The sequence below is a fragment of the Anarhichas minor genome, unplaced genomic scaffold (assembly GCF_050575085.1).
Source record: "Anarhichas minor isolate MPS153535 unplaced genomic scaffold, ASM5057508v1 ptg000024l, whole genome shotgun sequence".
Taxonomy (NCBI): Eukaryota; Metazoa; Chordata; class Actinopteri; order Perciformes; family Anarhichadidae; genus Anarhichas; species Anarhichas minor.
Genome location: NW_027466470.1, coordinates 11,707,580 through 11,723,004, shown reverse-complemented (window position 1 = coordinate 11,723,004; position 15,425 = coordinate 11,707,580). Strand labels below are relative to the sequence as shown.

Sequence of the window (15,425 nt, the reverse complement as noted above, 5' to 3'; positions counted from 1 at the left end):
TAACCACAGAGCAAGCATCCACAAATATACTGCCCCTCAGGCATGTGACCATGTTAAAGTTACAAACTGCTTAAAATTCCTGTTTTTTCTATTAGGAGGTTGTTTTTCGGGGAGAATGAGATTGCTGTAAGAGTGCCGTCTCTATTCAAGCTCCTCATAAAGGAAGTAAGTTCAGAGCTCTTTAATATCACATCTACCACATTTTTTTGTTTGTTAGCATACTAACCACTAATGCTAATCTTTGACGTGTTTCTTTCTCCTCCTCCATCAGGTGTTGAATCCCTTCTACATCTTCCAGCTCTTCAGTGTCATCCTTTGGAGTGCTGAGGACTATTACTATTATGCCACAGCCATAGTTTTTATGTCTGTGATTTCAATAGCTACCTCACTGTACACCATTAAAAACGTGAGTCATACAGGAACAGCAGTTTTTGTAGGAAATGCCCTTAATAATCTTGTCCAGAGAAGTCTCTATTCAGCGTCTTGTGTGTCTCCAGAAGCCTTCTATGATACTGTGTCTCTCTTATTCCAGCAATATGTGATGCTGCATGACATGGTGGCAGCACACAGCGTGGTCCGTGTTTCAGTGTGCAGAGGCAGTAAAGGTATGTTTTACTTTCTGGCTATTAGTGAAAACAAGACTGTCAATTATTCAGGAATGACTAATGTTGATGTCTTTATGTTTTGAAGGTGTTATAGTGTTTACATTTGATGTAGTATTGTATTTAAGTACTATTCTTTTTTTTTTTCTGTTATTCCGTAATGCATGAATTACACGTTATTGATCTCTTGTAGCATCCTCATGATTCCCTGCAGAGAGAGTGTGTCTCATTCCCGCTCAACGTTGTTCCTAGATATTGAACAGGCCATGTCAACAGATCTTGTGCCCGGTGATGTCATCATTATTCCAGCCAATGGGATGATCATGCCCTGCGACGCTGTGCTCATACATGGGACCTGCATTGTAAATGAGAGCATGTTGACAGGTAGTATATCCTTATACTTATAGTATATACTTATACTATCACACAAAAAAAAATCTTAACCCAATGTGTACTTGTTAGCTTTTCACTGCATCTCAAGGTCTTCATTAGCAGACGGAGCTTACTCAGTTTTCATGGAGTTTTCCTGTTGTACATCCTGGGAAAAGCTAGCAAATGGACTTTGAGTTAAGATTTTTTTTGTCAAACTACTATTTCCAAGGTGTCTTATTTTCGTTTGTTTTATTATTTAGACACACACGAGAGAACTGGCCTTCATTTTTATTGTCTTGACAAAAGTGATTACCGCTGTTTTTGAAAGATCATGCTGCTCAGCTTGTACTATTGGTACTACTGATACAGCCAGCTGATGTGTTTTAGTGCTTCCACTGCTGCTACTAACAGCGTTGTAGTCAAGACCACCTAAACCGAGACCTAAGTCACGAGACAAGACAAAGGCGTTGAGGGGTCAAGACCAAGTCCAGACTAAGACCAAGTCAGGGCGAGTCCCACACTGACACAGTTACGATAAAATGTGGAACATGCAAACCAGAGGCAATTCTCAAATTGATCTGAAAAATTCACATTCCCACAGAAAACAAATGAAGATTCCTCTACATTCACCTCTTTATTGCCATACATGTACATGACAAATATCTTGATCAAATAATCAAAAGGCATTGCAGAGGTGAATTAAATGTGTGTGAATATTCCTTTGTTGTCAATGAATAATCACAGTTTATGATGTCAACAAATAAATCAGACAATTCACAGGCAATTTAGCGACAGCCCCACAGTTGTGGTCTTGAAAAATAATCCAGAGTTCTTGACACAAAACCTACTAAAGCTGCGGTAGATTCTGAGAGGGGACGGAGAAAGACCTTCACAATGTGGTCTTGAGACCTACAACTTTGGCGACCTTCACTAATATGAATATCTGTCACAAATAATAATACAACAAAGGTAACTATGTTATGAAATCAATCGTGGTTTATCTCTCTGTGCCATCCACACAACTATGAATTCATGAAAGTCAGCAAAAAAATAGTTTTATCACATTCCGTGGGCAACTTTCTTGGTTTGGTGCAATATTTTGGTTGATGCATTATTTTAAATAGCGCACAACTCTGCAGCTTTTGTTCTGTTTTAAGGTGTTTTATTTGATTTTAATCCTCCGTCCATCTTCAGGAGAGAGCGTGCCAGTTACCAAGACAAGTCTGCCCAGTTCAGGCGAGGAGGCGTCCAGCAGCTTCAACATGGAGGAGCATAAGAGATACACCCTGTTCTGTGGTACCCACGTCATTCAGACGCGCTTCTACGCCGGAGAGCTGGTGGAGGCTGTTGTAGTCAGAACAGGTGAGACGGAGGAAAAAAAACGCAGTGGGAATAACAGCTTGCGGCCTTCATTATGAAAATAGCTTTGATAATTTAGCTTTCGCTGTAGACTGATCGCCCTCAGGGTTGAACGTATTCACAAGAAGATGAAAATAATCAAATGTCATCACTTATGTGTTGCCACAGGCTTCAGTACAGAGAAAGGCCAACTTGTACGCTCCATCCTCCACCCTAAACCCACAGACTTCAAGCTGTACCGTGACGCTTACCTTTTCTTGTTGTGTCTGGTGGGAGTGGCAGGCATCGGCTTCATCTACACCATCGTCCTCAGTATCATGAACAAGGTAACCTGTTCTTCTGGGACACCAGAGGAGAAGCTCACATTTGGATGCTGTATCTCAAAGAGACTTTAGGATTCTATCGTCCTATAGAAATCCGTCTTTGTCAGTCATTGATGGTTCCTCATCGATCTCATCCAGGTTCCAGCTAAAACCATCATCATCGAGTCTCTGGACATCATCACCATCACCGTGCCGCCCGCTCTACCGGCAGCCATGACAGCTGGTATCGTGTACGCGCAGCGTCGTCTGAAGAGAGTCGGCATCTTTTGCATCAGTCCTCAGAGGATCAACATGTGCGGTCAACTGAACCTGGTTTGTTTTGACAAGGTAGTCTGAACCATCATATGTTGCTATACTATCATCTTTTCTAGGATTGCTTAACTTAGACTGACTAAATTCCTAATTTAGAATGCGGGAAAGTTAGTTATGAGGCATCCAAACCCACTTCCAGTTCAAGTACAAGGAGAAGGACTTCGTGTTTTTACGACCGTCAAAATCACAACTTACGATGAGTCATGATGTCTTGAGGCAGTGATGCAGTTGAACATTGATTCCATTTGGCCACAGCACCAAGCACAATGCTTCTTAAATTATGTTAATGGTATCGATTCACTTGGAAAGCATCTCAATCTATAATGTGACCTTGCAATATCTAAAAAATAAACTTCCTATAGTGTGAAACATTCCTCATTACGTCACATTGAGTGAGTATGGAGATACGTTTGATACTGTTGGTGCAAAAGGATCAATCAAAGTAGAGCTGAAACGATTATTCATTCTGGCAACCGATTAATCGTTTGTCACTTTTTAAGTGAAATGTGAATTTATGTCTTTTGGTTTTGCACTGTTGGTCACATTAAACATGCAAATTGTCAGCTTTGGCATTTTTCAGCATCTTTAACAATTGAGAAATGAATTGAAACAAACGGATTCATTAATTTACTGAAAACAATAATTAGTCGCAGCCTGAAATCAAAGTTTGGTTTGTGATTGTGCAGATGGTCCAAAGCACTTCCATAGCTGTGGTGTCATACTGCCTGAAAGTGTCTTTTAACTGTTTATTTCATTTTAATTTTTTTGGATAGAACAACAACATTCCGGCATAAACCAGCAGCCAAGTGTTGCAGTCAGAAAATTTATTTTAAGAAGCTCACAGTTTTAATTCTTCAATGTTATATTTCTATATATGTTGTACATTACGAAAAGAGATTAAGAAAGTTCAATTATTTATTTTACTTTCATGATTCAAACATAAGACAAAGTACATTTCTGTACCTCTTAGAATTGAGGCTTATTAGCATTTATTTCCTACTCTGAGGCGTGATTAATACGGTTTGTGTTGGTGCATTAAATGTCTGTATGTTTTCCTTCAGACTGGTACTCTGACAGAAGATGGTTTGGACCTGTGGGGTGTTCAGTCGGCTGAAGGTGGCAGGTAAAAGAGAGCCTCTTGTATTTGTTGTCTTTTTTGCAGAAACATCTGTATGAGTTTCTCTGAGAGTAACCACAAAACAGATGAGATGAGATGACGTTTCTATCGGGTATTTCATTTTCTATCTATTCTATCTCTGAACAGTTTCTCAGTTGATTGTTCAGTTTACGCACCTGAGAGATCTGAAAGAAAGACTTGTGCCTGCTTTGGCCTTCAGTACACCGACTGTACCTTCCTAGTACATTAGAGAAAGAAAAACAAAACCTTTGTTTACTTAAATCGGTAAAAGAGCACTATGTTTTTATGTGGAGTTTCCATTAACATTTCTCACAGGACGTTTTGATTCTTAACTCTCCGGGAAAAAAGGATAGTTTTTAAATTCCCTTCAATTTGATTCAGCATCAGCCATTTAAAACAGTATCATCCTTCTCTCCTCCCTTCCTATCACAGATTTTCTCCCCCAGAGGCTGATGCAGCTAAAGAAAGTCTGGTCAACACTGCATTTGTGGCCTGCATGGCTGCCTGCCACTCACTGACCAAGATCGAGGGCGAGCTCTCCGGAGACCCTCTAGACCTCAAGATGTTCAGCGCTACAGGCTGGGTAAGCAAAGATTTTCAATGTTTACACCCAATGAGCTTAGTCACCGGCACCGCAACTAGCTGGGATACCGGTCTGTACATGAATTATGCAGCACCACGCTCATCGCATTGGCAGAGAAAGCTCTTCTTGGCTAAAGTGGTTACGGTCTGGTTCCATGGATACTTCAGCATCAACAGCAGAAAATGCCTCTTCCTTTCAAGAGGAAGCATGGACTAAGGTTAGACTAAGTGTGAAGGAGTCTACAAGCTCAACATGTTATTAAGATATCATATGATCTCATTTTTGTTAGATCCTAGAGGAGCCCACAGAGGAAGAGACTACACTCCACAATCCCATAATGCCCACAGTGGTGCGACCTCCAAAGCACTCCGTCCCTGAAGCCAACCAGAACAATCCACTAACTCACAACATGGTACAGTAACTCTCCGTGTCATTATTTTGTGTTCAGTATATTTTTCTATAGCTGTAAAGATAATGTAGTTGTAGTTGCCTGACCTCAAATTATACCATTATTAAATCCTTTTCCCAGGAGCTGTCTGCATTATCAGTAAGTCATATTTCTTACAGCAAATACGTCGACATTTTGGAAAATACCCTTATTCACTTTCTTAACGAGAGTTACATGAAAAGATTGATACTAATCTCATGTTTTTATGTTAAATATGAAGCTACTGCCAGCGACTGGTTAGCTTAGCATAACATAAAGACTGGAAACAGGGACTCACTAATTAACACGCTATGTCATGTTCGGTCAATCTGTACGTGTAAAAACTGTAAATTGTGGTTTTACAGGGGGGGTTACATGCAGATTGCCTGGCAACCTCGAAGCGATGATGTGACTCCAGGTCCTGGTTGACAGATGGTTCTTCAGAGCCAGGCTAGCTGTTTCCCCTTGTTTCAAGCCTTTATGCTAAGCTAAGCTAAGAATCTCTTTGCTGTTGCTCCATATTTAACGTGCAGACATGAGAGGACGATCTTCTTATTCGTTTTACACTGAAGGTGAAATATAAACTGATTTGAAGTTGTTGTTTTTTTTGCACTGAACATGTATACATCGTGTCTTCTTCTCCCCAGTCCTGTGAGATTGGTATTGTGCGTCAGTTCCCCTTCTCCTCCACCCTGCAGAGGATGAGTGTGGTGGTCAGGAGGCTGGGTGAAAAACACATGAATGCTTACTTGAAAGGAGCACCGGAGGTTGTGGCCAGCCTCTGCAAACAGCACACAGGTTTGACACTTCCTCTCTATGTTAAAGGTTTGGGTGGATATTTCCTCCCTTCATTTGGCATCACTATGAAGATACACAAAGTAATGAACAGTAAATAAAACAAGGATTTCAGTGTCTTTGATTACGGCCTCTATATCTCTTCCACATACTGCACTCGTCTTAACAAAGGCCAGACTGACATGGCTCTGTCGCTCTCTTCAGTCCCTCAGAGCTTCACAGAGACTCTGGAGACCTACACCAGGCAGGGCTTCAGGGTTATTGCCCTGGCACATCGACAGCTGGAGTCAAAACTCTCCTGGCACAAAGTCCAGAGCCTCAGCAGGTACTCTTCCCTCCACAGATAACACTGCACGTAGCTACTGGCAGAGACCCCAAATCACTGTAACTGTTAAAAATCTGTCCAAATATTTACAGTGCTACTTGCACTAAAACATGCGGAAATGTCAGGTCGTGGTGTTATCTCTGAAACAAACTCTTGTTTCTGCTTGCTGGACTTGCTGCTTGCTGGACTTACAATTTTGTACTCTCAACAACCTGCGGGGAAAAATCCATCTTATGTTAAAGGGCGTAACTCGGGCGTAAAATGCTATTTAGCTGTTTGGTTATATTGCTAGATAACAAACCCATGTGACCATTTCATTGAAAACAACACATTAATTTCTGATTGTGGATGTTTTAAATCATTCTGCTCAATGTAGGACATTTTTAACTTCCATAGAAAGGACAGGAAAGGTTAGCAGAAAGGCAAGATAGAAAAATAATTGTTCTCAGATTCTATAAAGTGACTTGAAGCATGAATTTTGTACGGTAGTTGTCAATATATGGTGTCTATGACTTATTGTTATTGTTTATATTTGTTGCTTTTAGGGACCTGATAGAAACCAACATGGAGTTCCTTGGTTTGGTCATCATGCAGAACAAAATAAAAGAGGAGACAGCTGGGGTTTTACTTGAATTACGGCAAGCTAACATCCGCACTTTGATGGTCACAGGTGAATCAGTTTTGTCACTTTATCCACTAATTACATTTGTTTTAATGTCATCATTGCATCGACAGCTGATATGTAAAGGACATCATTCTGAATTTCAACATCAGTACGTTCTCTTATTTCACTCTTTTTCTCTCTTTTATGTTAGGCGACAACATGTTGACAGCGATATCTGTGGCTCGAGATTGTGGGATGGTGCGCGCACATGAGCGGGTCATTATTGCAGATGCTGCACCTCCGAAGGATTTCCACCCTGCCAGTATCACATGGCATGACACTGACAACCCAGCTCAGACCAACAAGGACAATCAGGTGAGACAAAAAGCCTCCGGGCCACTGAGTAATAAATAAAATCAATATATGTTAAAACACAAAAAAACAGAAGCCTGTTCATGGTAGAGAATATTTGTATTCTCTATCTTTATTAGCCTGGGAAAGTTAAAACTGCTCCAAAAATAATTTGAGCTGATCACAATAGGCTTTTGTTTTCATGCCCAAAAGGTGTCCCATTGAATCTTCCACAAGTCATGTAAGATAATATAGTTTTCTGGTGTTCGAGGGGTATTGACTCATCGTTTGTCCTTCAGACTGTGGAGATAAACCTGGAGGACGGGGTATATGACAAGAGAGTTACTGAGCAGGAACAAAGCTATCACTTTGCTGTGACTGGCAGAGCCTTCGCTGTTATCACTGAGCACTTCCCTCAACTCGTCCAAAAGGTACAGGTTCATCTTCAGACACAAACACCTGTTCAGATTTGGTATTCGGTTTACATCAGGGGCAGTTTTCGTTTCTGTCTTACCACGCCGATATCCTGTCGTTTGGATTCTGCTGTAATTCGTTGTCTCTCCACACGGGGGCGCTGCAGCTCGTGCTCAAAGCCACTGTGTTTGCCCGCATGGCCCCAGACCAGAAGACTCAGCTGGTGGAAGTCTTGCAGAGCATTGAGTGAGTCTCTCATGCGTTTGTGGCTTCAGCTGTTAATCTGTTGATGAGCTTGATTTTCATCTGTTGACGTTCATGTGATTAAAAAGATTCATCACCACTGGCAAATGTACAACTTTCACCCGCTGTTCTCCTTCCAGCTACACTGTTGGGATGTGTGGTGATGGTGCAAATGACTGTGGAGTAAGTGTGGCTTATTCATTATTTTTTTTCAAATCATGACATCAATGTACTTTATCACATTACAAGACTGATGACACCTTTGTAAAGCAGCTTACATGCCGGTGTCTGATTGGCTCTCAGGATCTGCAGAAAAATTGACAGAACACTTGAAACTTTGTAAAAGCAAATGAGTGTGAAGGCAGTGGTTTGTTGCTCCTTTACGAAAAACAAATCCATTATCACATTTGAAAAATAGTCAACTATCCAACAATTATTTTGTGTTGAAATATTTTTACAATTTAAAAGTTGTAAGTGGTATATCCAGACCCACATATATCCATATATAATATAATGTAATGTTTCTAATGTAAAACCTTATATTTCAAAGTTACTAGTATGATACTAGTAAGTAGTATCAAAAATGTAAAATATTTCCGCCGGAAATGTAGTAAAGGTCTGAAAAATCTAATTACACAAATAGAGGTGTGTCACATTGAAACTCCCCCCTCTTCTTATTGGTAATATTGTAATAAACAGTGACACCAACTTTTTCTCAGGCTTTGAAGAGAGCTCACTGTGGGATCTCTCTGTCTGAGCTAGAGGCTTCTGTTGCTTCACCGTTCACCTCCACCACCTCAAACATCTCCTGTGTCCCCAACCTTATCAGGTAGCAACTCGCAAAAAACATACGGATTACAGAATTTGACATTTCAGAAATACACGACAAAGTATGATCATCGTCGCATCAGTTCTGTCAGTAACCACCAGGGGTGTAACGATACAGACACAGGGTACACACTTAATAACATTCTCAGTTTTACGTTTACATTTTGGTGCCAACTGTGATAATTGTCCTTTTAACCTTTTTCTATTGATTCTGATTATCTCTGAATTTCTTTTCTTCATAAGAGAGGGCCGAGCTGCCCTCATAACATCATTCTGCGTGTTCAAGTTCATGGCTCTCTACAGCATCATCCAGTACCTCAGTGTCTCTTTGCTCTATTCGGTAAACGCAAAAAAACCAACACTTTTTGTTGTAACAATTTATTCTTCCTCTTTGAGAATGTAATATGTTTGATGTTTCCAGCTGCATAATGCTTGGTGTTTATTCATGTCCTTGGTGCTTTAAATGTGATAAGGTGAAAGCAACATGTTTTTGTTACATGTTATTGAAGGTCCTGCATCTGTTAACTTGCGAGGTTTGTGCCATTGAGTTACAAACACTGGTACGGTTCCCACGTGACAGACAGAAGGTTCATCATGCTTTATTTCCTGATATTGTAGATTCTCAGCAACTTGGGAGACTTCCAGTTCCTCTTCATTGACATCGCCATCATTCTCATCATTGCCTTCACAAGTGAGCAGCATGAAAATAAAAAGCTTTTAATCAACGTTTGAATTTGGTGGGGTTCGACAAACAGCAATCGATTATTTTCACTTGCAGTATTAACACGCAGTAACTTCTGTCTTCAGTGAGTCTGAACCCGGCATGGAAGGAGCTGGTGTGGCACCGCCCGCCCTCCAGTCTGATATCCGGCCGGCTGCTCTGCTCAGTTCTGACCCAGATCCTCACCTGCCTGGTCTTCCAGGTCCTGGCTTTCCTCCTAGTACGACAGCAGAGCTGGTATGAGACATGGACGCCTCAGTCAGAGTGAGTAACATACCTGAAATTAGCTCCAGCAAAAATTATGAATCAGTAAATCACTGGTTGTTAAATATATGTAAATGCTACTATATACAGACTTTTGTCTCGGCCTTCTCTCCAGCTTTAAAATAAATGATTACATATTATCCCAGCTGCACACTTCACGCTGGTTCCAAACTGTTATTGCTGCACACTTCCCCAATAAAGAAAAAAATCAAAACAAAATAATGAGGTGAAACAAACAATTCGGTCTGATTTTCAGGCTTTGTTCACATAGTGGTTATTCTTCTGTCTGGGTGGTTCACTTGGCTAATGAACATAATGGGGTAGAGGCAAGCAAAATAAATACACTGTCCATCTCATTTGTTTTATTACTAGACTGACTGGTCTACTGCCTTGTTTTTATTCATATAGTATCTGCCGGGGAAATTGTGGTTAGATACAGTAACAGATTTTAAATAAAGTAAGCTGGTCAGTAGACAAACAAGAAAAACAGTAGTACAGAAAGCCCAAAAAGTCTGACATCTTTTGTCTTATTGTTTTCTAATTTATGAATGCAAAACCTTCCAGAGGTTTGCAATAACTATCTGCTTCTGTCCTCCTTTAGTGCCTGTAATGTTTCCAGCTCCGGTCTCTCTCACAGCCGAAATGTAACGAGCCCCCACGACCACAAAAACATCAAGAACTACGAGAACACCACCCTCTTCTACGTCTCCTCCTTCCAGTATTTGGCTGTAGCCATCATTTTCTCCAAAGGAAAGCCCTTCAGACAGCCGAGCTACAAGAACTGTGAGACTTATTTATTCGTAGCGATGATTGATCGTCAGTGCGATGCGCATGGAAAGAGATTATAATCGGCACAGAACGTATTTTTTACAATGCTGAAAAAGCATTACAATTAGAAGAGGTATGATTTGAATTAATAAAGATGATAAAGATTGATTGAAAAGTAAACTGTAATTTTAAACTCTAATTTTAAATTCAGTTTTTCAAATTTGAATTAATTTGATAAATGCATCCATTCCTGTTTTAAAGCCATTTATTTATCACTTCAATATGAGTATGACAAACAAATGTATTACAATCTCTACTGGCACTAATCACTTATGTTTGGTATTCTTGCAAATTGAAAACAACCATTCAAGCTGGCGTCACTTCATTTTGTTTATCAGGGCCGTTCATGCTGTCCTGTATCAGTCTGTATACGTTTGTCCTCCTCATCATGCTGTACCCTGTTCCTGCCATCGACAGCTTCCTGGAGGTGAGCTTGCTTTTTCTAATGTTTTGTTTTTGTTGCGCTGCCTGCTGTGAAATATACAACACATGTCCCGGTTGTAGATTTGAACAGCAAGATACGTGAAAGTAGAGAAACGTTTTGGAAGAAGAGTGAAGGTGTAACAATGGCTGCCGGGAAGGTGCATGACGTTGATGGTGTGTGTGTGTGTGTGTGTGGTTTTGCATTCACTGCTCTGCCTCCACTCAGATCGTGTGTGTTCCCCATGACTGGCGCGTTACACTGGTCATCATTGTCATAGTGAATGCGGCGGTGTCTTTCATGCTGGAGGTACAAGACATCACACCCTGCACGCTCTCTGTGACTGATCTCCTCTTTTGATTAGAATACTGTGACTGCATTGGCATGCATTGATTTTTTTTTTTTTTCCTGCCTAATGAATGAAATCAATGAATCATATTTCTTTTTTTCAAGTTTGCTTTTGAGTTCTTTCTCTGTGCGTTTCTGTGGCTGTAACCCAATCTTCATGACCAGCGTATTCTGAAGTTCCCACTGAACTCTCCCGTAGATTTTGATCCTTGACATCATCTTGCGGAGGCTAGTTTTCAGATGCAATCAGGGGGTAAATCGCCCCGCAGAGCCCCCCTCTGCTGACGCTCCTCAGGTTGGGAAGCTTTTGACTTCACTTTTGTTTTGTCTGGTTTCACTTTAATGAAAGATTTCGGTACATTAACTTTTAACTCTCTAAATTCTCTTGCTTCATTTTTTTCTCCGATGTCCTGTTACATGCTGTATAAATAATCAAAAACTAAATCTAAAAAAATGAATATTAAATGTTATAATCCAATAGCTCATCTTTCAGTCTACGACTATTTCATTTGGTCTTTGTGTTAAAAATGTATTTCGGCTGATCTCTTGAATCAATCAGCGGTCTTTTCAGGAATCACTAGTGCAGGAATCTGTTACTGCAACTTGAATAAAATCTAACACATTAGGTGCTTTGGTCACAAAACTGCCTCACTCATGCGTTCAGCAGAGATAATGTAAAGACATGCATATTGCTGACTTGCTGCCTGGTTTCTCATACTTTACGTGTTCCCAGGAGGCCAATGATCGCTGGGGCTCGTCCTTCGTCTCCTGGTTGTTCTGTCTGAGAAACAAGCCCCCGAGGGTGCGCTACATGCACCTGGCCCTGGAGCTGCAGGACGCCGCCGACTGGCCTCCCAGACACTCCACTGTCACCTACGCCAGCGATCTACAATCCCACATCTCTGCCCCCCTCTGACACCAACGTGACCAACAAGCAAACTACTGCACAGACTAAACCTAAAGCCTTAGCTTGAGTTGAGCTCAGAGATGTGACGGACGCTCAGATGATGTGTGCGGGACGTGGAACCCGCAGGATGCCAGCGACCAATCCGGGAGCCTCATAAAGGTGAGGCTTCCTATTGCAACGAATGACCAACATTGTGAGCTCCTCATACATGAAGTTCTCTTTTGTTTTGATTAACTTCATCAGAATGAACAGACACTCTGCACTTGTCGCACTGCTGAAACTGGAGCCAGAGGCTTCTGTTAAAGGAATAGTTCAACACTTTTGGAAATATGGAACACCTCTTCGCTCTCTTGCTGAGAAGAGAAGAAAATTAGCATATATCCCAAAATGTTAAAGTATTACTTTAAGATGACCTGATGTCTTACTAAGTCAAATGTTACTACCAGTGCCATACAAAATGCTAAAACAACACATGACATCAAATCAGTCTTTTAATTGTCACCAGCCGTGACGGCAACACAAGGTATTGTTTTCTCCTTGTGTGTCTCGTCGTGGCAAAATGTGGTCCTGGAGACACCAGGGCTGCGGTCGAAAAGTCCTTTTTGCTTGAAGGTTCCTAACTGAGTGGAATGACCCGGAAGTATCTAAGTGGCCGCCATGATAAGAGCTGTTCGATGTCTCTAAATGCTGAGGAAAGGTGCTTCAATGCTTCCTTACTTAGCTCCTTTAGGAAACCCTGGACCATCCTTTACCAAAGGAAAGTAGATAAAGCCTCCCCCCAATTCCTTGCGGTGGCAACATTTAAAGTGACTCACCATTCGGCTGTCCGTGAAAACAAACTTCTTTGCACATCTTGTCTATCTTGCAAAGGTTTAACAATTATTATCATATAGTCATAAAGTAATGGGATTCATGTTGATGAATATGAATAGACGGTGACAATCCTTACGTTTCATTTCATATGTATTTATTTACTTCGAACATTTAACAAATAAGTAAGAAAACAAAACAAGAATACAAAATATAATGAACAGTAAATATAGCAAACTGTCAATCAACAAATTCTCATTCTCAATAACAAGAAGCATCAGTAAAGAAAACAAGCTCGGCCTATGAAAAACTATTAAAAAGACAAAACTAACCAAACAGTTGAATCCGGTCATGTTGTGCTTTTTGTAGTCCTCCTTCGTTGTAGTTTCGCCATCGTAAACCTACGTCAGTGACATCCACCGTTACATAATAATGATGTAGTTTAGTGAAAGTGGAGTCGTTTTTTCTTTCTCTTTTCCTAAATCCTTATAAATTCTCCTTCACATCTTTCCTTGACCTTATGATGTTTTCCATCGAGGTCAAGGAAAAGTGGTTAGGAATAGACGTTAGGAGTTAACTTTTTGATTTTTCGACCGCAGACCTACTGTAGCAGAAACTGCCACAGAGGCAGTTTTGAGAACTTTGCCTCTGTCGTAGGACAGATCTTATCAACACGATGGCGTCACAACCGACGGCAAGAAGCAGACATGAAACTTTACAGGTGTGTAGTTAACATCAAAATAAAGGTCAAGTTCAAAGAAGGGTAGGTGTGAAGTGGGTTAAGCCCCCCCCCCCCACACACACACACTTTACGCCCCTGGCTCAATTTGGCGTCGTGACTGCTGTGATCCCATCACCACATGGTCTCTAGTTTTAAACATTTTTAATTACGTGACCCATTACTACATTTTAAATATTTGAACCACGTCCATTTAATGCCTGAAAGCACTGGATAATTATTTCTGCTTCACTGAAAATACAAACATACATTCCTCCACTATCTTTAGCTGCTGCTAAAATCTAAAAGTTGTAAAACAGTTTTATGTCATATGGATTCTTAGAAACATGAAACACTTACACATTTTAGCAATTTTATGAACATAACTGGTTCTGTTGTATTTCTAAGACAGAAAACATTCCACTGCTGCATTTCTGTCTTAGAGTTGCTTCGGTTGAAATTCTTCCTGTGGAAGAGAGAAGCAGAAATTGTGTGTGTGTGTGTGTGTGTGTGTGTGTGTGTGTGTGTGTGTGGTTGCCTGAAAGACAGAGCAAGAGAGTGCGTTAGTTCATAAGAAAATCTAAATAATTTGTCCGTTGATTATTATTATAAAACCTTTATGCTCTTTTCCTCAAAATACGACTTTCTTTGTTTGCAAGGAAACATAATTACAGTGTCTAACATCACTAAGGTACTGTACATGACTGATAATGTTTTGATTATTAAAGCAATATAATGAATCAATGAGACACTTGCTGCTGTGTTTTATAACAGTTGATTTTAACGTTTGATTTGTATAGATGTTTATGTAACTAAAAATGAAATAAATGTGAAATATGACAATTAGTCACCTACATTTCCTCTTTATTACCATAAGAAATAACATTTACTAAGGGAATAAGTTTTTGAAAATTGCAATACAGTATTTGTACTTTTCTTATTTCCACAAAATGTTTCAGTGTTTGGCAACAAATATCCCTGTGTTTGCTCTGCAGAACTCCCGTTACATTTCCCAATAAATCTGTATATTAAGCCACTCTTGCGTGCTTCGTTGGGGGGCTGACCCTGGTCACACTTTTTCAGCCAAGACTTACTGATCAATTATGGGCTTTCCCAGCCTCCTCGCTGCCTGGCATATGGGCGCTTAAAGGCGCGAGAGTGGAGGAGAAAGAGGGGTATCATTTCATGTGGAGATCAGGGCCTACAGGCAGTGAATGGGTGGATTTAAGGGGGACGGTGAAAAAGGGAAGGGGGTCCTCGCTTGTCCCAAAAAGAAAAGAATCTCCCACAGATCAGGGAAGAGCCTTTTTGGGAATATTCATGATGAGGATGAGGAGGCATCATGAATTCATGTGTGTCTCCCTGACTTGCACGGATCATCTTTTCAGTAAACACTGATGTGCACAGAGCCGGGATGTCTTGCTTTCGATCCGTGTTTGCGATGTAGTTTGGTGGATAGTGTTGCCTCTCCACAAAGCAATATGGGTTTTTGTGTACTCTGCTGTATTCCTTTTGTATCGGTAGAGCAACAGATGGAGAGTGGTGGAGAGACTTAAAGAAGCTAAAACACACAGCCTTTCTTCCTCACAGCCAGCTACTCGCTCAAAAAGATTTTCTCAAGCTTGCGCTCAGACGTGTGCTATTTCAAACATTTTGGACTTCATCTCCTTTCTCTTCTACCCATACGTTTTTTGGTCTGATTTGTGTACTTTGGGCCGATGCCTAGTCTTTG

General features: G+C 40.7%; 1 protein-coding gene across 1 annotated transcript in view; it reads left to right on the top strand.

Moving 5' to 3' along the window:
* LOC142956576 (polyamine-transporting ATPase 13A3-like) overlaps nt 1-14,525 on the top strand; it is a 29,888-nt gene extending 15,363 nt beyond the window's left edge. The window contains exons 6-31 of the mRNA XM_076098230.1: nt 96-165; nt 272-605; nt 855-986; nt 2,169-2,336; nt 2,502-2,659; nt 2,795-2,983; nt 4,030-4,091; nt 4,539-4,689; nt 4,979-5,101; nt 5,219-5,236; nt 5,764-5,914; nt 6,116-6,236; nt 6,782-6,906; nt 7,052-7,215; nt 7,491-7,622; nt 7,772-7,851; nt 7,989-8,031; nt 8,568-8,677; nt 8,920-9,016; nt 9,295-9,367; nt 9,484-9,661; nt 10,263-10,444; nt 10,828-10,916; nt 11,139-11,219; nt 11,458-11,553; nt 11,992-14,525. Of these exons, the coding sequence (XP_075954345.1) occupies nt 96-165; nt 272-605; nt 855-986; nt 2,169-2,336; nt 2,502-2,659; nt 2,795-2,983; nt 4,030-4,091; nt 4,539-4,689; nt 4,979-5,101; nt 5,219-5,236; nt 5,764-5,914; nt 6,116-6,236; nt 6,782-6,906; nt 7,052-7,215; nt 7,491-7,622; nt 7,772-7,851; nt 7,989-8,031; nt 8,568-8,677; nt 8,920-9,016; nt 9,295-9,367; nt 9,484-9,661; nt 10,263-10,444; nt 10,828-10,916; nt 11,139-11,219; nt 11,458-11,553; nt 11,992-12,174 (3,310 nt within the window). The 3' untranslated portion in view covers nt 12,175-14,525. The remainder of the gene's footprint in view (nt 1-95; nt 166-271; nt 606-854; nt 987-2,168; nt 2,337-2,501; nt 2,660-2,794; nt 2,984-4,029; nt 4,092-4,538; nt 4,690-4,978; nt 5,102-5,218; nt 5,237-5,763; nt 5,915-6,115; nt 6,237-6,781; nt 6,907-7,051; nt 7,216-7,490; nt 7,623-7,771; nt 7,852-7,988; nt 8,032-8,567; nt 8,678-8,919; nt 9,017-9,294; nt 9,368-9,483; nt 9,662-10,262; nt 10,445-10,827; nt 10,917-11,138; nt 11,220-11,457; nt 11,554-11,991) is intronic.
* Nucleotides 14,526-15,425: the final 900 nt, after the last annotated feature.